Source organism: Hyposmocoma kahamanoa, unplaced genomic scaffold, assembly GCF_003589595.1.
Source record: "Hyposmocoma kahamanoa isolate Upper Pololo Valley unplaced genomic scaffold, ASM358959v1 78, whole genome shotgun sequence".
Classification (NCBI taxonomy): domain Eukaryota; kingdom Metazoa; phylum Arthropoda; class Insecta; order Lepidoptera; family Cosmopterigidae; genus Hyposmocoma; species Hyposmocoma kahamanoa.
In genome coordinates, this window is record NW_020653945.1 from 4,733,710 (window position 1) to 4,755,339 (window position 21,630).

The 21,630-nt window shown below is 34.7% G+C and overlaps 4 protein-coding genes across 4 annotated transcripts in view; 2 read left to right on the forward strand and 2 right to left on the reverse strand.

Annotated features, from left to right (window-relative positions):
- The window catches only part of LOC113233259 (fizzy-related protein homolog), a 45,842-nt gene extending 40,055 nt beyond the window's left edge, over positions 1-5,787 (reverse strand). The window contains exon 1 of the mRNA XM_026468314.1: positions 5,295-5,787. Within this exon, the coding sequence (XP_026324099.1) occupies positions 5,295-5,436 (142 nt within the window). The 5' untranslated portion in view covers positions 5,437-5,787. The remainder of the gene's footprint in view (positions 1-5,294) is intronic.
- Positions 5,788-6,914: 1,127 nt separating this feature from the next.
- On the forward strand, positions 6,915-8,510 carry LOC113233054 (RNA-binding protein 45-like). Its single transcript, XM_026468015.1, has one exon. The coding sequence runs from the start codon at positions 6,930-6,932 to the stop codon at positions 8,349-8,351; it is 1,422 nt and encodes a 473-aa protein (XP_026323800.1). The 5' UTR covers positions 6,915-6,929; the 3' UTR covers positions 8,352-8,510.
- A 267-nt stretch (positions 8,511-8,777) lies between these two features.
- On the reverse strand, positions 8,778-16,489 carry LOC113232997 (histone-lysine N-methyltransferase ASHR1). The gene is made up of 9 exons (XM_026467926.1): positions 16,053-16,489; positions 15,341-15,425; positions 13,883-14,042; positions 11,782-11,909; positions 11,430-11,606; positions 10,598-10,697; positions 9,826-10,146; positions 9,320-9,482; positions 8,778-9,036 (listed from the first exon to the last, which is right to left on the reverse strand). The coding sequence occupies exons 1-9, from the start codon at positions 16,178-16,180 to the stop codon at positions 8,829-8,831; spliced, it is 1,470 nt and encodes a 489-aa protein (XP_026323711.1). The 5' UTR covers positions 16,181-16,489; the 3' UTR covers positions 8,778-8,828.
- A 1,424-nt stretch (positions 16,490-17,913) lies between these two features.
- On the forward strand, positions 17,914-21,526 carry LOC113233327 (uncharacterized protein C1orf131 homolog). The gene is made up of 3 exons (XM_026468421.1): positions 17,914-18,175; positions 19,572-19,759; positions 21,470-21,526. Exons 1-3 carry the CDS (start codon positions 17,914-17,916, stop codon positions 21,524-21,526), a joined length of 507 nt encoding a protein of 168 aa, XP_026324206.1.
- Positions 21,527-21,630: the final 104 nt, after the last annotated feature.

The following is a 21,630-nucleotide window of genomic DNA, read 5'->3' on the forward strand; positions in this document are numbered from 1 at the left end:
AAAAAGCGAGACGATAAAGTAGGACTTCAAAATAAACGTAAGTACATAGATACATTCGCAAAAATCTTTTACAGCGGTTTTTCATTACGACGACGCATGACTTTTCGGACAACATTTTACTAACTTTCAGGTATACGTGTCTTTGTGAACTGTCCGAAACAATTAATGTCAAATAAGTAATGAAAAGACGCATGATGCGAATAATATTTGGCATTGTATTTTAATTTGGTGGAGTATTACTTATTTGACAGTAAAGGACTATCCACACACATCAGGGCCGTGCCCGGGACGTGGACGGGCCGTGCTAGTTTGTATGAACTCCGTCCGGGCCCGTCCCGGCGTCGGCCCGGACACGTCCCAGATATGTATGGATAAGCCTTAATTGTTCCTGACGGATGACGGACGGAGAACGACAGAACGTTTTAATTTTAAGAATTAATCGACGACGAAGAATCACGACATACACGCGCCTACTGAGATTTGAATAAATTTCTTAATAATAAAAATATACAGTCTATTTTTAACCGACTTCAAAAAAGGAGGAGGTTCTCAATCCGACTGTCTTTTTTTTGTATGCATGTTACGCGGTATTTGTGAACCGACTTTTATGATTCTTTTTTTGTTGGAAAGAGAGTACCTCCATAGTGGTCCCATATAATTTTGAAGAAAATCATCCACCTCTAGGGGTGGCTGTTCACACATACATTTTTATAAATGGCGCCTAAATTTTAGTATAAGGAGCAAGTATTTTAATTGTTGATTTTGCTATTCTTTAATTGAAGGCGTTTTTCTCACTCAATATACTTTGAGTAGTGAGAACCGATTTTTATTATCTCCTGTGTCAAGTCCCGTGTAATAGTGAACGTAATTCCACGTTCTTTTGAGGTCGATTTTTTAGTACTCTGTACTGAGATTATTAACACTATACACTTAAGTTAATCGAAACAATCCTACCTACATATCTCAAAACCTAATTATTTCCTGTTCCATTGTAAATCTATGTAGTAGGAATTGTACAGCTCCAAGTACCAGTCAAGAAGCCGATTTCGTACTTTAAAATGAACACATTTTGACCCAGGTATTTGTGTGAATTTAAATGTATCTAGAGAAATATTATAAGTCTAATTGTCCGTTTTATATCTTGACTGGAGTCTAAAGCCCTTAAAATTTTAGCGCCAACTTTATAGACACTGTATAGACAAATTTAAAGTAAAGCGTTTAACAATAATCTTCTACTTATTAAAAAAAATAAGTTGGGAGTTATTTTTCAATTTATATACAAAACACACAGGTAGCCAACCGTGGAGTTTATGAATTGCAAATAGGCCATTGTTTCTAAGGGCTCTGATTTACTCGCATTTTGCCTTTGCTAATGACCTCTGTTCTTTTAAATTATTACAACTTTTACCTTACGGCTCGGGAAATAAATTTATTTGGCGAATTCTTCCGAATAAGGTGTATATTTATGTAGCATTTTTTAAACTGCAGTTTTACGGCGAGTCTCAATTTGTCTGCTTTTTTTAAGCTGAAGACAACTGAGAAACGGAATCATTTTTGAAGATACTTTATTTTTGAAGAAACTTTATACGTACGGACGACAACGCAAAGTGCCTTAGAGAGAAAACCTCGCATACGCGTTTTCACATAAGTAGTTCGTTTTTACTGATTTTTGTTGAAGGAAAATTTATAAACCTCTTGCTCAAATGTATTATTAAATGTAAAATTACATAGAAATCACACACGAGGTGTTCACTCTAAATCGACGATATTACAAATTTATATATGCGTTTCCATAATAAATTATCTTTTTACAATTTGATACAACTCAATAATTTTAATAGCCACAAATAACTTTGTAATTATTGTAACAATATAAATATATAATAAAAATAATATACAGGCTACGTGGTAATTAATTAATTTGTGTTGAAACTGATACAAGTCAAACGTTAGGTTTGGTAAAACACGGTAATTAGCAATTAGACTTGTTTTATTATGTTGTTAAGTGAACGTTTCGTAATTCTAGAAAGATAATGTAGCCCCGCAAGAAATTCGATAATAGAGTTGTTAACTATTTTTAATCGACTTCAAAAAAGGAGGAAGTTCTCAATTCGACCGATTTTTTTTTGTGTTATATGTGTGTGTGTGTGTGTGTGTGCGCGATTACTCCGTCATTTATGTACCAATTTCGATTATTCTTTTTTGCTCGAAAGGGGGTACCAAAGAAGTGGTTCCATTCAAATTTGAAGTAAATATTATTCATACCTTTTACCTAATTAGGGGATGAATCCGGTTTATTGGATTCCATCCAATTTCCGTCAAGCGTTTTCAATTTCAATCTGTTCCAAATGTTCGTATTTACTATTTTTATTTAAAAACAGGTATATCTAACATTGGATATTATTATGCCATGAACAATATCACTCAGATGAAAATTGCAACTGTACAATAATTACATCGATTTTAGTAGACAATAAAAAATCTTCCAGCTACCATACAAAGACAATAGAAAAAAATACGCAATGTCAGGTACGTAGCCTATCATTACAGGTTGATTTAAAATTTTGCCAGAATCATTGCCATTGTAACATTAAACGAGCAAAAAGAAAATAACTTTTGGAACATGACTTTATGATTGGAAGCCAGTGATCTATTTTTTATGATTGGTTTATTATATTAGATATTTTCACTAAAATTTTTTATATAGACATGACAAAGTAAATGAAAAATAGCGTTTTTTCTATGACTTAAGTATAAAAGTGACATAGAAAAACATTGCGTTCTGTCTATGGGTGAGATCTTATAGAGTACATCTACGTAAAGTTCAAGTCACGCCAATAGATATTCTATGTTTACTTAGAATAGATTTTAACAAAGTACATTCAATACAAATGTGTAAAAGGTGTGATTTTTTTAGTAGATTAGTAAATAAAGTTACAAAAGAAGATTAGAAGTAGTGGCAAAGGTTGGATACCTCGGGAAGGGAAGCTGGTTAGAAGGTACGCAGAAAATGCAGCAATATGAAACATTTTCCATTCAATACCATCTACTCAATTTGCATATGTGAGTAAGCCGATGAGAATTGTCTTATGGATCCTTTGCCACTGATAGAGAACAGAAGGGGGAAAATATTTGGACATTTGTTACATAATGACGAATTTGAGAGAGTGATAATTGAGGTGAAGGTAGAAGGGAAAAGAGATGAAGACCAAGAAAGGCATATAGAGAACATATAAAGGAGAAGATCAAAGTGAGCAGCTATTAGGAGGTCAAGAAGCTGGCTTTGAACCATGAGGAGGCTACACTGACAAAAGCCTGGCTCTTAAATAGGATGATGATGCCAATGAATGAAGACGTCAAGCTACACATTGATGGATCTTGTTGTGTTCCACTGGAGATGGTATTCTATAGTCTATTTGTTTAGGTACTTAACTAAATGTAAACAATCTTACAATCTTGAGATGTCTATTTAATGAAATACACATTTATAAAATGATTTTTACTTACCTTCAAATACAAATACTTAGCTTCATATGCAATTGCTTGCCTATTTTTATACCTATTGATTTGTAAAGCATGTTATTATGTTTCAATAAAAAGATGTATCAAGATTGTATGCATTTAGTTAAGTACCTAAACGAATGGACTATAACAAAAGTGTGAATTGATGTGCTGTTGACTGTATAATGCAAACAAGACATCAGTGACTTGAAAATTGAGAAAGACACAGATAACAAACAAGAATATTGTCCCTAAATTAAACAAGAAGCCATTACCATTTTTATAGCAAAATTACAATGGCTTTACACAGATTCCCAGGCTAATGCTAGGTTTTTTCTTCTGCATGTCTAACGTGTGAACACAAAAACATTCGCACAATTGTGTCTAGATCCACGCTGGCAGGCAGGGATTGAAGCGTGACCAAACTGGAATGTATTTTTTGCCTATGGACATTGTTAAGCGCACATTTTCTTATTAGTCACAGTTTTAGTTCCATTTATAGTGTAGGTGGAGTGGTATAGAAATGAATTATCACATCTGCAAAATGACAACTTTTCAGGAGAAAGGTTTAAATATTGTACAAATAAAATGAAATAATATCTTTTTTATACTTAAGGAGAGTCATAACATTGCACATTTATATGTAATTCACGTAATAGACTTTCATGTAATAGAAGAACTTTTGATGTACAATGACATGTAACTTTATTATACCAAGGGTACAACATGTACAAACAGTAAGCTCCTACATTGTTCATGGATGTATAGTATTTTAATGTTCAAGCCATTAAATAAAGCCTTATATAAAGATGTATGTTATTTACATCTAGAAAATTGCCCCATCCCATCTCCAGCACATTAGCAAGAAGGCTGGCTCCGCAGCTGAGCTGGCAGAAAGAATAAAAAGTAATAAGTACCAGGATCTCAGCTCCTACTACCTATTTACAGCCGTTGGAGTCTAAACCCTTGGCCCATGGGGTCCCAGTGCCCTTCATCTGTACAAAATTTTATTGAAAAATTAGAAGACTAAAAATTAATAAATGTCTGGGAAACCCGAGGGCTCCCTTGCTCAACCCATTAGCAAAGCCATACAAAGGAGGAACGCTGCCAGCATCTTGGGCACTTCGCTGCAGGGACCCAATTTCATTCATATAATTTAAAATTCCTAGTGTTACTCTCTCGCATTTAAGCTTTTATTATAACTTACCTGTATATTATGAAAATAAAAACATCATTAACTACCTCGTGAAAATTAAAACAATCTCATCAACATCTCTAAGAGTAGATAATGTACCCTAACCTACTTTATATAACTACCTACCTACATATTATGCTAGAAAAATACTATGAAAAAGTCAATAAAGTAATTACTAAAATGGCTTTTGTAAGTACAAGCAGTACAGTACAAGGAGGAAAAACAACATTCTAGTAAATTTCAAATAATTTTTTTGAAATTGAAATTTTTGCAGGTAGGCAAATTTTTTACATACAGTTGCTAATTTGTTTTTAAAACAACCTGCAATAAGTGCTAATTAGCATTATTGTCAAAGAAATATTACCATGATTTCATCAATATTATGAATAAGCTATAATTAGGGACCTAATTGATAACTACACAAAAGTACCTATCATTAGACACTTTATTATAATGTACTTAAGATTCACTACCTATGCACCGTAAGCTCGATATTATGGAATTCCCAACTACACCAAGTTTTAAACCATCTTTCAGAAGATCATGTCCATCACTGGGATGTATATAGGGTTCGACAGATAAATTCCTGAGAACTTACCTTGAAAGTTAGTCTGCCAATTTTGTTCTATCCGGCAGGGTACAAATCTGTCCATGGGCTCAGGCCGGACCAGCACAGACTGCTTCCGGCTTACCGGGCTGCACTGCTGCAGCAGCCGCCGCTCGTACGAATCACTGAACATCTTCAGTTCGACAAAAAAATCAACTAGAGGGTAATATAAGAATTAGACTAGAAATTATTGCCACTGTCCTTCAATGAAACATTTCACAATAATTGTCCAACAGTCTATTTGACTCGATAGTTCGCGAATGTAGTGGCTCTAATCTACGCAGCGTAAAGACCACCCCACGGCTCGACTGCTAACAATCATTTGACCAAATCGCGAATTTGACGTGATACTCGATCCAACACAGTACGCCATTTCTCACTTTACCAGTACGTATCGCACCATACCACTATTGTTACGACTGAGTCCACATATTATCTAATAAATTAAAACGATGAAACAGGCATAGTAGCGAGTAATTTGGATTAACAACACAAAATAGAAAATCAATTTCTCGTTCACTGTGGCATAAATAAATGTTGTGTTGACATTTGGAAAAAAATATGATTTAAAATAACGGTTAGAAAAAAACCGGTAATTTACAAATCAGAATTTGTGATTTTTGCTAGAATTATTTAAATGATGTAGTAGTTTAGCCCATTCTTATATATAGTAATCCTTCCAAACTTAACTCACTCTTGATCTAGTTTCCTTTCCTTTTTTGTTGTCTTGGCGTCCGTTTCCGAACCTTTTACTTTGACGTTGGCAAAAAGTATTTTAATGCCATTTAGCTAGCATAAAAAAATGTTTTAATTTTGTACTATTTCAAATTCAAAGTACAATCTTCTATCATTTTAAAGAAGAAGAAGAAAAGCACTATATCATCTCAAAACAATCTTCCAACGATAAATGTGAATAAACCGGTAAATTGAGAAAGTGTTTTTTTATGTTCTTAGTAATCAAATAACGATAATATGGTATCTATCGAAGTGTTTGAAATCAAATATTTTTACTTTTAAAATATTTGGTCAGAATATAGTACAGCATATTTTTGAACTGTATGCCATCAAGGTCAATGCTGTATGGACATCTTTTAATGTCTTTTGTTATTCAACTTCTAAAACAAATAAAAATCCAAGAGCTACTATTACGGAAAGATCAATGATCCTTTTTTGTATCTATTATTCATTGAGAAAGATATATTTTTTATTGCCTATATTTTATAATTTGTTAATTTCATTTTCACTCGACGTTGGCAACACTTTTATTATGACGACCTATGTTAGTTTTTTTTTAGTTTGTGGTTGGACGTATGGTCATCGATCACCTACGTTAATACGTTACGAAAATGGAGTTTTCATTTGAGTTCATGGGGACAAATAAGGGACAAACTTAACTTAAATAAAACAATGAAGTGAAGTAAATAACAATTTGTCGTTGTCATATGCGTTTGTTTGTAATACTGTTTTTATCCAATACAAAATAGGTATCGTTGCATTTATCACAATTTATTCAGGTGCGGCAGGTCACTTTTAGAACATTCGATGATTTGACCTTTTAGGCGATTATAGGCGCTTCGTTCTAAAAGATTTTGTCTTGTAGTTGTATATAAAACATCGTAAAATAAAATGGATTACCGTCGTAAGCGGAAAGAAGAGAGCTCTGATGATAATCCGGCGTATTCACGACTTTTCGTTGTCTGCGAAAGAGTGTTGACAGAGACTAATATTCGAGATGCATTTTCTAAGTTCGGTGAATTAGAAGACGTCAAAATGCCTCGCGACCGTCACTCAGGATTTCCCAAGGGAATTGCTTACGTAAAGTTTTCGAAAACTTCCGAAGCCGCCGCTGCATTGGAAGCCATGAATTTGCGTGTATTACCAGATTCAACTCGTCCATTGAAAGTTATGGTGGCCTGTAACCGGTCAGATATACAGTCTGATGACGAGGATAACGATAAGTATAGGAGAGTATTCATAAATATTCCTAAAACCACTACAGAAAATGAGCTTGATGAACACTTCAAAGAGTTTGGTAAAATTATATCTATACAAATACAGAGAGACAGAGACACTGGAGAATCTAAGGGTTTTGCTTATATAAAATACAAAAAGTTTTCAGATGCAGCCTGTGCCATTGAAAATTGTGACAAAATATATAGAGCAATTTTTGCACAGCCCAGAGGTTATTACTCTAGACGTCAAGAAACTAGTTATGAAGCAAAGCTTAATGATTTGGCAAATACATCTACAAATGTCCGAACTAGTCTACTTTCCATGATGAACACTCGGCCAGAAGGCTACAAACGTGTTCACTTTATGTGTGCACCATATCTAGCATATCATCAGGTTAATTCTTTATTTGATCTTATCCCTGGGATGGTACATTGTGATTTCTTTGTTGATTTAATTCACAACTTTGGCAAAGGCATTGTTCTTTACTCTAATCCAATTTCAGCAGCTTATGCGGTGGAGAAATTGAATAAGCTTGAGTACCCCCCTGGTGTGAGAATATTTGTAAAACCAGATCATTCCAAATTTGATGTCACACATGAGCAGAGCTTCGCAACAATGCCTAATGTTGTGAACAAATTGAGGAATGCCATTACTGAAACTTCTAGTTCATCTACACCAGACTTGGCAAAATTAGCAGAAGCAATTGCTGAAGCCTCTAAACTTATCAAATTGGCTACTCAAGGTGTCTTAGAGGAAAAAATTCCAGATAGTAGTGACCTAAGTTACTGCAGTGTGAAATTACCCCCACCAAAGCCATTAGCTGATATTGACAGTCCAGTAGCTAAACGGTGTTTTCTAGTGAGTAAACCTCGGCCACCACCATTTACTGTTTTACGGGATGTTTTTTGTCGTTTTGGGGATCTAATCAATGTTTATACATTGCCCAATAAAACTGTTGGATATGCTAGATATGCTTCCATACAGGCAGCTGATGATGCCATTAAAGCTTTACACGGTGCAGAGATTTGTGGTGTTCGCATGAAGGTTATAGAGGCAGAAGAAGAGCAACCCCATAAGAGAATGAGATATGACTGACGAGTCCCTAACAATTACCAGACAATTATTTACTAACATACATATTAATCCAAGGACACATGAGACCTTACACTGGACTAGACAATGGACTCAGGACATCACAAGACATTTATATTTTGCCCATGTTATAATGAAATGACAAATAAAATTTTTTTTCCCTGACATATGCAATTAGTTTACTTTTCTTCAAAGCTTACCAAAGCTTAAAGGTACCAACCTTACTGACCTCTTCAATACCACTTCTGTTGTACCCACAGAAAAAACACTGATTTTTTTCCGTGGATATACCTGACAAGTGACAAACTATCTCGAGCTAACAAGCAATTTATGCACTATATTTTAGGAGAACAGACCTGCTAATTATGACGTGTGTTATAAAAAGAAGCATTTAATTAAACTTAATTTGATTTATTGCACACACAGCCTTGGTCGACAAAACTAATTGACAATAGTACATAAAAAAAATCACAAAACGTTTTATGAAGATTCTGCTATAGCTTGACGTAGTAAAGGCAAGAGTTGTTCTTTATACAAGGGATGCCTGTCTCCATGGGTGATTTTGAGAATTTTCTCAGAGCATTTCAGATGGTAGAAAGCTTTTGACGAATCCATTTTGTAGAGGAGAATTTTAGCATATTTGAGATGTAGTAGTGCCAGTAAAGGGTGTCGTTCGCCATAGTAGAACCTGGAAATTGTCAATATTACAAATTCGATTTCAAACAAGTGCACAATAATGCAAATTTGCTAATTTGCATTATTGTCCACTTTTTTGAATCTAACTTGCAATCTTTATAACTGCAACAATTCTGACAGTAACTGGAGACATCAACAGGCTTGTATTCTCAGTGAATTTCAGGCTGTGAAGCATCTGATAGGAGGTTATCTACAAGACAACACACACCCAAATGTGCATGACTCATGTCTGGAAAACCATCAATACATAAAATCACTGCAATGTATGTACTTACCTAAAACAAGGCAAAAGTCTTTCGGCATAAGCACAAGCCTGTTCCCATATTTGAAATTCAATGAGCGCGTCGAATGCGTAATCCAGAGTTTGCGCATGCATCACATTCAGTGGATGTAACACACCTTCTTGGCGTTCTAAACAATACTTGCAAACGTCGACATCTGATACAAAGCGGTCAAGGATACGAAACATCAACACGATGATAGAAATATTATATTTCTACGGTCTATCTGGACAAATTACATCTCAGGAGTCATCTGCTCTCGTCAGAGATGTAGTCAGGACTACGGACTACGTCAGGATTACGTCGTCTTTTGTTCAAAAAAAAGTCTCTACCTAACTTGAATTCCTGTCAGTGTAGTGTCTTTGTGGAGGATGGACGTGATAGTATTTTATGGGAACATTCAAGTTTTATGGTGCTACTACTACTACCATACTACCTCTATTAACTACCATATTTACATTTATTTACTCACAATAAACCTATAGTAAGTAAAAGGATACAAGCCACAGAAGCTCCTTTCATATTCTGTAAATGCATTTCTGTAAATTCCATTGCCTTGATAAATTTCTCGACATGGTTCTCAGTGAACTTTGTACCGCATTCTTCACAACGTAACCCATCTTCTACACTCTGTGGTATTTCTTTAAGTTCTTCATGATGACCATTAGTAAAGCCACCACTTGTATCTTCGTCCTCTTTTTCTGCAGTTTCCTCTGGCTTTCTGACAACTTGGCAGTTCTGTTTCCATGGAATGTTGATAGGACAGTCACATTCACTGTTCAGACATTTCGCGGCATGAACTAACTTGTGTTGAGATTCATCTAAAATTATAAAAAATCAATGTAAAGTTTGTGTAAATCATTGGAGATAATGTTTTTTTCAAGGACACCAACTGTAAAAATACAGATCAATAAGACACAACGGAAATTAATTACACATTCACCGCTTGGCAGATTAAATTGCAGACCTCATGCAATCTGTGACACATGTGCATTGCAACGAACATAAAATATTTCAGAAAGAAAGGATATAGATCTTCATAGAATAGAGAAAAACAAAAGGATGGATGGAGATGGACACATGAATATTTTTGAAGCCTCTATAACATTTGATGACATTACTTTTTGTACTGTGCGAGCGTTGAAAGTTTTTGGGGACAAGGCATTCTATTTTTCATTCTAAGGAAATAATATTGCTGCACAATAGGTTTCTTAATATAAGTGTGATGTGTCTTGAGATAAGAGAAATAGCATACACATCTAAAGCATTTACCCATGCACCTGTCACACTCGCACAGGAAGTAGTAGTTTTGTAGCAATTCTGTCTGCCGCTCGTAAGGTGTCTTCATCAGATCGATGTAGGAAATACGAATCTGGAACATCGGTTACAAAATATACGGTAAGTATTTAAAAGGCAAGAACGCGCAATTGATTTTTGAGGACAATTAAATGTTGTTAAACGGAAATTAAACGTGGAACTTCCAATAATATCTCAAACGTTATAGTATTATGAGTATTACCCATAACTGTTTTAGTCAATTGAAATAGAGTGTTACACATGGCGTCTTTTAACAGCGATGCAAACACGCGATTGCAACGATACACTTGCGATTTATGGGCGATTGCATCGATGCAAACGCGCGACTGCATCGATACAAACGCTCAAATCGATACATCGATATAAATCCCAGGTGTAGCGATGCAATCGCGCGTTTGTATCGATGCAGTCACGCGGGTTACCTTTCAGAAGTCCGAAATCACATTTTCCAGAAATATGGTTTGCTCGAATTTTCATAACCTTGAAAGTAATTTTGAAAGGAAAATGTTTTTTCTTTTAAACCTAACCGAACCTAATCGTGTCTTTGCGATAAACATCTAACATATCCTGAGAGAACAACGGTTTCGTTATAATTCGGTTTTCGGTGTAATGAACATTCGAACAAACGTTATTTCGGAAAAAATAAATTCGAGTAGTAGGTTCCCAGCTTAAAATCGTGAGCGTATGTAAAGGTAGACAATTAGCGACTGCATCGCGTTTGCATCGTTGCTAAAAGTGGCCGTTTGAATCCGCTCTTAGGAAATATCTCGTGTCATAAAAATCAAACCTGATCCCAGTCTAAATATGAAATGTCTTTAGTAGCACGTATGCTAATGGTCTTTCCATCGAAGGTGGCTACAGCGTTAGGGTTACAGCTATGGTCTAGTATAGAACAGGCCAGGTAGACGCCAGTTCCGATAGAGTTCATATCATTGTCCAGGATCGTGAAACTGTTAATAACCATCTGAAAAAAAAATGTGCTACAGGTTATGGAAATGCCAAATGCAGTAATGATTAATAATCCTTAAATTACAAATAAAACGTGGCTAACTTTATCCTCACATTTTTGTCTTGGCCTTATCTTGTTCCGACGGCGGCCTGCATTTCACTGTACTATCTAAACGGTTGGGCTGACTTACCCTTCCATAAAGTCCCATAAGTTCAACCGTGTTTGGCAGTGATATGTCTTTAAGAAATTCGTACAGAACGACGCAGAGCGAGGTAAAATGATCCATCCTTTTCTTGTCCGCTTTCAAGTCAGAGTAGTCTGAAAAATAGTGTAATAATATAATTAACTAATTTAACAAGAGACAGGTTATGCTTCAATGGTTTAATAACTCTGTGCAAGTTTGTGCAAATTAGGCACATCAAAGTAATCTCAAATTAAAGTTTATTTTATAATACCACATGGCGGAACTAAGAAATCGTGGGCCTAGTGGTAAGCGACACGCCTGCCCATAACAGTTGCAGTGCCACTTAGAGCTTTAAATCATAAAGATGTGCGCTGCCACTGCGCCCATCGGGTTCCCACGTGATTGCGAATGCCGATAGGGCGAAGATGGTCAATGGATGATAGTCAGATGAATGAATGGATGGTAGTCCGGTATTCTTTCCCTTTCATTTACATAGAAAGGGAAGTTGATAATTTGTAACATTTTTATCGACCTCAAAAGTTCAATAACGAACAAACAATAATTATAACTTAAAAAAACAACCGACCTCGAAAGTTCATGTAATATGTATAATTACATATATTTGAATTCCCTTTCCTGCCTATGTAAATGAAAGGGGGAAAGAATTCCAGACTGTTGACAACTCAACTAAAACTTCCGTGAAGCAAATGAACAATCGTAGGATTAACCGTTCGCGCATTCCAGTTTTCGCAAATTTGTCTTCGTGCAATCGTTCATTCTCGCAAATGAACCATGGCGCGTTTAAACTTTCGCGGTTTTCAACCTTCACGCAACTGAACATTCGTGAAAATAAGCCATTGCGCATTGTAGTTTTCTCGCAACCATATTCGCACTATCGGCATTCGCAACGTGGAAAACCCGCGCCCATCACCATGAGACTAGTCCCATGTGCCTGTAATTTCACCGGCACTCTTAACCACTCAAAACCGGAACGCAGTAAAGCTCATATTACGGCATGGCGGCAGAAATAGGTAAGGTGGCAGTACTTCCCTGGACGAATTCTTTCACAAGGACCTCTACTGCTACTAAAAGTTGTTCTATTGTCCAATAGAGTTACAGTTCTATTGACATGGATGTTGAACATAATAATAAAACATAAAGAAAATGAAGGAGTTAAGGGCAGAACTTTTGACGAAGCTAAATAAACACATTTTTTCCTTATAGTAGAACATATGCGCCAAGTTTGGGTACGCGACAAGAAGTAAGGAAAAGACTACGGGTGCAAGAACATGTATCATTTAATTGTCGCGCCATTATTATCGTCGGCTAAATTCCTAATCTCGCACAAAAAACAGAATTGCTAAATATAATTCTATACAATGGGGTCTAACAATTATATATTAAGCTTTAATTGCCCGATATTGAGCTTAAAAAGTAAAAAAGGGATTTCGTCCAAAAACGGAGTTTCGAAGTTTTCAAATTTAGCCGAAGTTATGTCTATGTATGCTTATTACAAAATTACAGAGTTAAGAGGACGTCAAGGTGACATATATATATACGACTTAAATTCAATTCTATGCCACTTAGATAAGAACGATCGTATTCCAGAACTCTACTCAATGGTCAAGTCAGGATCTGAGTATGATTTCAAGCACTGGAAATACGACCGTAATGGCAGGGACTTGAGTACGATTTCGAGTGCTTTAAACCATACTCAAATCCTGACTTGAGTATTCCAGAACTCTACTCAATACTCAAATCAGGACTTGAGTATTGCAGTGACCCTGAGAGTCGTAATCTAGAACTCTAATCAATGCTCAAGTCAGGATTGCACTGGAAACACAAGCACTGGAAATACGACCCTAATGGCAGGGACTTGAGTATGATTTCGAGTGCTTTAAACCATACTCAAATCCTGACTAGAGCATTGAGTAGAGTTCTGGAATACAACCTTATGTGTCAAGCTCTAGGTGCTCTTAACTGTACGTAAGCGAAGTCATAGGAGTTACGCTGCAAGACTGCATCCGTATTGCTTTCCGAATGCATTCCGACTAGTATTTTAACTACTCTGTTATTCGTCGAGTCCATTTGACTTTACTGCACTTACGCGACATTAAATCTTTCCACATCCGAAACGACGTAGCGGAATAGAAGGCGCGGTACGAATTACCATCTCCTCTATTCAGCCGGTTTATGATTTTGGCGAGCATGCGTGCGGCATCAGGAATCACCTTCGGGGATACTCGCTTGAGGTTCGCGCATTCCCACTGAAAATATTATAAAGGGGAATTTATTCTCTTATAATTTTATATCTCCTTCATGGAACCCTAGACTCTAATGAATGTTGGATATATGTATAATAGGACATTTTTTTTGCAATTAATCAATAAGAGCTTTTAATTGATTCGATATTATAGTGAATTTTTATTTATTATCATTATTATTATTATTATTATGTACATGCTTACTCATTGTGGGTGCACTATTGTACACTTAAATAAAATAATCAATTTAAAAATCTATTGCACATAATACTCTGTTTCAAAACTAGGCTCATGTAGACTAGCTATTATAACATCTCAAAAACCCAGGTCAGTTTAAAATAAAACAACCAATGCAATGGACAAAAATATAAAGCTTCAACAGTTGACAAGAAAATGGCAACAAGCCACGAGCTGACTGACATACAAACAAATGGAGTCTTCTTTGATTTATTCGTAAAATGTTGTACCTTATAATTTAAATGATAATATCATAGATGTTACAAAGCACATTTGTATAAACAATGAATGTTTATTTGTATAATGCTGCTTCCCATGTTGGCAAGTTTCTCCAGTTATATTTTATGATGAACATCATAACATTTTAGATTTATTAGAAGCTTTTATTGATGCTAAAACCTAGTCAGTTTTATGGTTTTGGATGCTATTTTCATGGTGGATCAGGTGATTGAAACATATTTAAAATTAGAAACAGTAAAATTGAAATATCTTCTAATTTAAATAGAAAACCGCCGTGAGAGTCAGACATATTAACTAAAATAACAGATAACTCACGTAAGTTTCGACTTAAATACGTATTTGAGTCGAGTTTTTGCTCAACATGTTTCAAACCATTTTATAGTCCTTAATTATGAGATTCCACAGCAGTGACTCGACGAAAACTGCGCGCCAAAGCCCTAGCACTACGGCTGCGGGCGCAGGCGACGTCGGCAAGAAACTACCCTCATTTGGTTTATTTTTATTAAAGTCGTACGCAGGATTGCACACTAAGGATACATGATTAAAGACCACAAATTGATTTGAAACGTGTTGAGCAAAAATTCGACTTAATTATGTGACTTACCCACTACTTTAGTTAATACATCTTCTATTGCTGCTCTATTAAGAGCTGCAAGTTTATAAATATTTATAATACGTGAATCAAGTGCAGATGTTATCATAGAATTTTTTTACATAAATATGGAACAGTTATATTCCCTAGGAAATTATATTATTGCCTGTCTGTCTTAGTAAACAAAGAAGATCAAAGAGAGCACTGCTATTCGGGAATGTATGGCACAGACCTTGTGATCACTCCAAGCTTCCTTTTGGCAAATGCGGCCGCAGTAGTGTACAAATTGGCATCCTGAGCATTTCAACACCTTGCCCCTGAAACACGAACTCGGGTTGAGTAATGTTTACACCTTAAAATAGAATAATAAATACAGTAGTCTAATTGAAAACTTTAAAAATAATAACAATAAATTAGTAAAAGATTTAAAAAAGAAGTATCCATATAAGACATGATGTCGAAATTACTTTTGCTTTTATTTATTAATACAGCCTTTTTACAGAGAACATTAAACTATAAATAACTTCTAATTCATTGTAGTAGCAAATGAGTGAGATATAGAAATTGGTTAATAATGTAATTGTAAATACAAATGCTAAATCATATTAAATGTAGTTAAAATGTCCTGAAAGTGTAAAATTAATAAAAAATAAAGTTATTATCTATAGGAGAAGTCGAGTGTCTACTAATTAGTCCATGATTTAAACATTTCATTAGAAAATATACTGTCATTTCATGCATATAAATTTTCATCTAATTCATTTTAAAAAATTGAGTAGCCAACAAATTAAAAAAAATATTTAATATGAATCAAAAATAAAAACAAGGTCTTCTTTTAGATATGAAAGTAGGAATAGCACAGTAGTGGTTTTAAACATGTAACTGTTCTCAAAAATGAGTATTCCAATAAAAACATCAAAACACATGTCTGTATAGGTACATACTTCTCCAAACAGTTGTCGCACCGCAGGCCCTTTTCTTTTGAAGATAGAACAAACGCAAATGGTTGTTCAGTCAATAGGAGATCCCCGGCCTTTATGGTCGAGTTTGTATTTCTAAACTTATTCTTCATGTTATTGCTTACTTGAGGTAGACCGTTTTAACACTTTTTTCATACACCTGTTAAACTTATCATAGCTCCTAAAACTAAGCCGGTTAATATGAAAGTGAATGTAGATGGAATGTAAACGTTCCAACAGCGAAGAGTTACGCACGAACGATGAAAGCCGAAAATATTATTGGCCTCGCCACCTGCTCGTGCCAAATATAACTACCTACATACTCAATATCGGTTACATTATTTTTAGTAAGTCCCGACCGCAAACGGAACGAAAAACATCAAAGCGAAAAACAAACAAAACGCGCACTAAAAATAGGACACGGCATTTTATTTTCGCTTCATTACAAAACGAAATACGTACAAATTCAATATGTCAATGCGACATTGACAAGTGCAGATGACGTGACTTTGACAAGTAGCTAGTGTGTTACTATTTATTTTAAAATGAATAAAAAACATGAAAAAATTTAGGCACTTTTTTGGGTAATTTTCCGAAGCATTTCAAATCACTGTTTTAAATGGAGATTTTTCCGGTGAAATTCTGGAAAAATTGACGAAATTTGAAAAATATAATTTTGAAGGCTCGTTATTATGTTCTACGTCTAGAAATATGTTTTGGACTTTTATTTAGCATGAATTATAAAATAAACTTGTATAGCTTTTTAACTACATAGCCACATAAAAGAAAAACGAGATTTAAAATGATCTCACAATAACGAAAAAACCCAACTATTACACCATCATCGAGTTGCGTACACCAACCCGTTACACCAAGTACCAAGTACACCATCACCACCTCTTATTGGCTCCATCGTTTTCGTTCAGTAACTTCAACTTTTGACAGGTGTTAACGTTAAATGTGGAAGGTCATCAAAGGCCCGCTAGTTTGTTTCATGGCTTAGTTGGCATAGCTTCTGGAATGATTTGATAAAAGACGTTGGTTTGAAAGTAGCCGGATCGAAGAATTTTTTTTTTTAGTGTTCGATCCTTGTATTAATAATTATAACATAGTGAAATAATTTTTCTTAAATAATTGAATATCATTATGGTCAAGCATTGTGACATATAACAAATTTAAAAATTAAAGTTAGGGAAGGTTTTTAACGCTTGGTGATTAATAAATCACTACATTTAAAAAACAATATACAAAATAAATGCACGTAGTGAGGTAAATGAAAATTTAGCAGTTAATTTATACAAATGGTAATATTAAGATGAACCGTTTTTTTTTTTCAAATGTTTATGGGCGCATGATCTTACTAGATCTCATTATTATTATACATGAAATGACAAAAGTGTAAACGCATAAAATAGAAGTTTTTATTAGAAATTGTGTTGTGATTTGAAATGTTTAAAGGTAGTTTAAAGTCAGACAGGTGATTTGGTTCTGTCTTAGAGGATGGAAAGAAAATGAAGGTTCTGTTCTCATATTAATATGGTTCGCGTTGGTTTTGCTTTACGACATTGTAACTGTAAGTTATGAAGAAACAGAAAAGCGCATTCGTTTAGTTTCGTTTTCTTATTTATTTGAAAGAATTACTAAAAATTGGCAACTCAATGGAAATGTCATAGCCAAAGGCTGGAAGTCATAGCGAGAAAATAAAAGAAAAAAAATTATGTAGTCTGTGGACTTTGAATAATTTGCTAAATTCACAGGCTAAATTTATAGTTGTTGCACGAGTTTGTGTATATTTCAATATTTTATTGAATATAAGAGACTACAGTGTCCAATTACGAAGTAAATTATGTCTTTAGTGCTGACAAAAGCTGCTTTGGCACTAAAGAATGCAGAAAGTAACTTTCAAGTGGTAAAATTCGAAGCACATAAATCAAAGAAGAAAAAAGTTTTAGAATTCGACAAAAACAACTATAGACCACAAGAAACTATCTATTCAAAGAAAGATTTAGACTTGAAAAAGATTCGTCATGAAGTGGTTAAGTTTGGAATGTCTGGATTTGTTGGGACAAAAAAGGAAGAAGCTAAAATTGCACTGGCTGTTAGTTTAGGTTAATTGTGACTTTTAAAACCATTACGACAATTATTATTTTAGAAATAGAAAATGTATACGTCTATTTTTTAGTTAGGTTTAGGTTTACTGAATTAAAGTATGTCATGACCGAAGTATGTCAATTGGTTGGCATTAGTTACACGGTCTTGTAACCTAAATATCGCTCTTTGTGTGAATGTGATTTGGACGAGGGTCCCCTTGATCACATTTTCTTTGAATGTCCTAAGCTGACTTCGCCCTTATATGATCTCCTTCCTCCCTGTATTCTCCTCCTCCTCTAATTACCTTTTTCTTAACATTTTGTGTGATTTTATCTGAGTGCTTTAATAATATTAGGCTCTACTTTGTTGTTTATCCATGATTGTTCTTTATCATCAGGTATTCCCTCCACAAAAGACTGGACATTGGCGTTTTTGGCCAATATTATCTCCCTGCTCTCTTAACACGGTTGATCAGAATTAACTGATCACATTCCTCGACCAAAGCCTAGTGGCCACCATTAAGGAAATAATAATATATAACGTAAATATTAACGTAAATAGTATAATTCTGGTGTGCAATATCTGTCGAGATTAAAGAAAAAAAGTTATCAGTTTTTTATCAGACTATATGGATATGTCGCCATTTGATGACCCAACAGGTTTTTATTTTAAAAATATAAGAAATCACATTTATTTTCTGATTTATTTACGAAATAAAACAAGCTTAAATATAGTGATATTTCGGATTTATCAGTGTATTCTGATCATAAAACTGTTTCAGAAAATTAAATACATTTGCAGGTTTATGTTTAGATCATGTATTTCTGACAGGTTTTTGAAGCGAATCTAGCATTTATTGAACTGGTCGATTGATTATTGTTAAAGGTATATACAAAAATAATACAATAACATATTTAAAAAGAAATATGCCAAAATGTGATTTATCTGTTTTAGTTCCAACGCTCCTCAATTATGATTGATTGTATAAATTTAGGTAACCATCCCTACTTCTTTGGATTGGACTGCAGACTATTTTATTTATTTAGTTATAGCCTTTACTGCTGGAAACTAACATACTAATTTATTTAACACATAAACATTGTATGAAATGCGTACACAAATACAATATGACTTATTATTACTAATAAGTTTGTTAACTCTGGATTTTGAGCTAAGAGCTATTAGGCCTAGAGGCCTATCCTCCATATCTTATATCCATTTCTCCATATCTTTTGCTATTTGCCTCCTCCAGCAACATATTTAAAATTGCCTTCCCATATAATTTTAATTTCATTTTCCCCAAATCAACAACTTTATAACCATGTGCAAGGAAGATAGCTTAAAAAGAACAAACATTAAAAATTTGCAAAATGGTCTTTGATACTTATTATATTCCTATTCTCTTTATTTTAGGAGCAAAACCACCCAAAAAAGATTATGTGAATTATAAAGAGTTAATGCAAAAGAGAAAGCTAGAGAAACTGAAAGAAAAAGCAGAAAAACAACAGATGATATCTAAGAGTGTACTGCAGAGTGGTGCAAAGAGGAAGAAAAAGGGAGTTAACAATGATGTTGGACATTTCCTGAGTGGTTATGGAAAGGTACTTACATTATTATTATTATTAACATATTTAGGGTCTGTACAGACATCGTCACTGCAAGCAGCAATTGATTTATTGCAAACCCAAAACTTACAGCGTTGATCCAAGGCCAACATAATTTTTGTTTCTTACTCTCACTCATAGCCCCGCGCTAGGGAAACCCTGTATCGCGGGTGTCATGGACACACATATATAGACAACCCTAAATTAAACCCAAACTCGCGTGAGAAATAAATGTAGGCCATACAAATGTTTCTCCCAATCCGGGACCTCTTCATGGCATTCCAGCATGATAACTGGTGGGCCACGGTGGCAGTCTTAACTATTTTAAGAACAGTAGTATTTTAAATTTTTATTGAATTGATATTCAATTATTTTTTGTGAAATTATAGCACTAGTTTGTTATAATTATTAATACGAAGATCGAACATAGAAAAAATTCCTTCGATCCGGCCGGATTCGAACCAACGTCCTCTAGCTTACTTAACTTATGTTCTAATCCTCAGACCTTTGAGATTTAAAGCTCTGAGTGACACTGCAACTGTTATGGTCAGGCGTGTAGCCTTACCATCAGGCGCACGACTTGTTCTTCGCGTCACTTAATATTATAAAAAAAAGCAAAAACGAACAGCATTAATTTAAATCAATGCAATGACAGATACTAAAGCACATGAATCAAATTCAATTCTTTCATCTTAAATTCTTGTGGAGTCTTATTTCAAACTTTATCTTTACAGCCAGTTATCTAACCAACACAGAACAACAAAGTTTTTTTAACAGACTTCAAAAAAAGGAGGAGGTTCTCAATTCGACTGTATGTTTTTTTGTATGTATGTTACGCGATAACTCCGGCCGGCATTTGTGAACCGTTTTTGATGATCTTTTGTTGGAAAGATGGTATCACAAAGGGTGGCAAACTAGGGGATGATTCCGGTTTCGCGCGCTTTCCGGTAACCGATTTCACTAAAACTTGGCAAACATCTATTCTGTTAAATCTCATCTGTCTGTGTGGAATTACATAATTCCACGAACTTTTGAGGTCGGTTTTTTTAGTATTCAGTACTGAGATTATTTACTTATGTCTGCTGACCATTGACCTGCAACTGACCCTAGAAACAACATGGATTTTTTTTCATTGTCGAACCACCACCACCACAACCACAATGTATACCAATATAGGTATACATTGACTCGTGGGAAGGAATTCATCATTATCAATACACAACAAACTTCTAATCTACAACTCAGTCTTAAAACCCATTTGGACATACGGCATTAATTTGTAGAGTACGGCTAGCAAGAGTAACATACTTTATCTCCAACAAGTACAGAATTATATCCTGAGGTCAATAGCCAATGCCTCTTGGTTCACTCGGAATGAAGAGATCCATGATCACGTAAATGTGCAATCTGTATCTGCTGAAATCGACTGACATAAAACTAAGCACAAGGAACGTCTGTCTTGCCACCCGAACCCACCCATCAACTATGTTCTGTAGTTGAGAGGTGGGCCGCTAGCCGCTCAACCAAAAACGTCCTGTTTCGTTAAAAGATTCGCTTATGACCTGGCGGCTAATCGCAAATAAAATAATAATAAAAAAAGTGAAACATCTTACCTGTGTTACACAATACATATATGCATGTTTTCAAATGCCACCACAAATATCATCAATATACGTATTTTATATTTATAATAAATTTGTTTTTCAGGTACAGAAAAAAGACCTGAAAAAAGATAATAAAACTACAAAGAAGAAAAAGAAGTGATATAACTGACATAATTTATTAAAATTTGTAAGTTACAATTATTTGTTTGATTACTTACCTACTTACTTTTTTATAGTACTTAATATATTCAATCAATTAGCCAA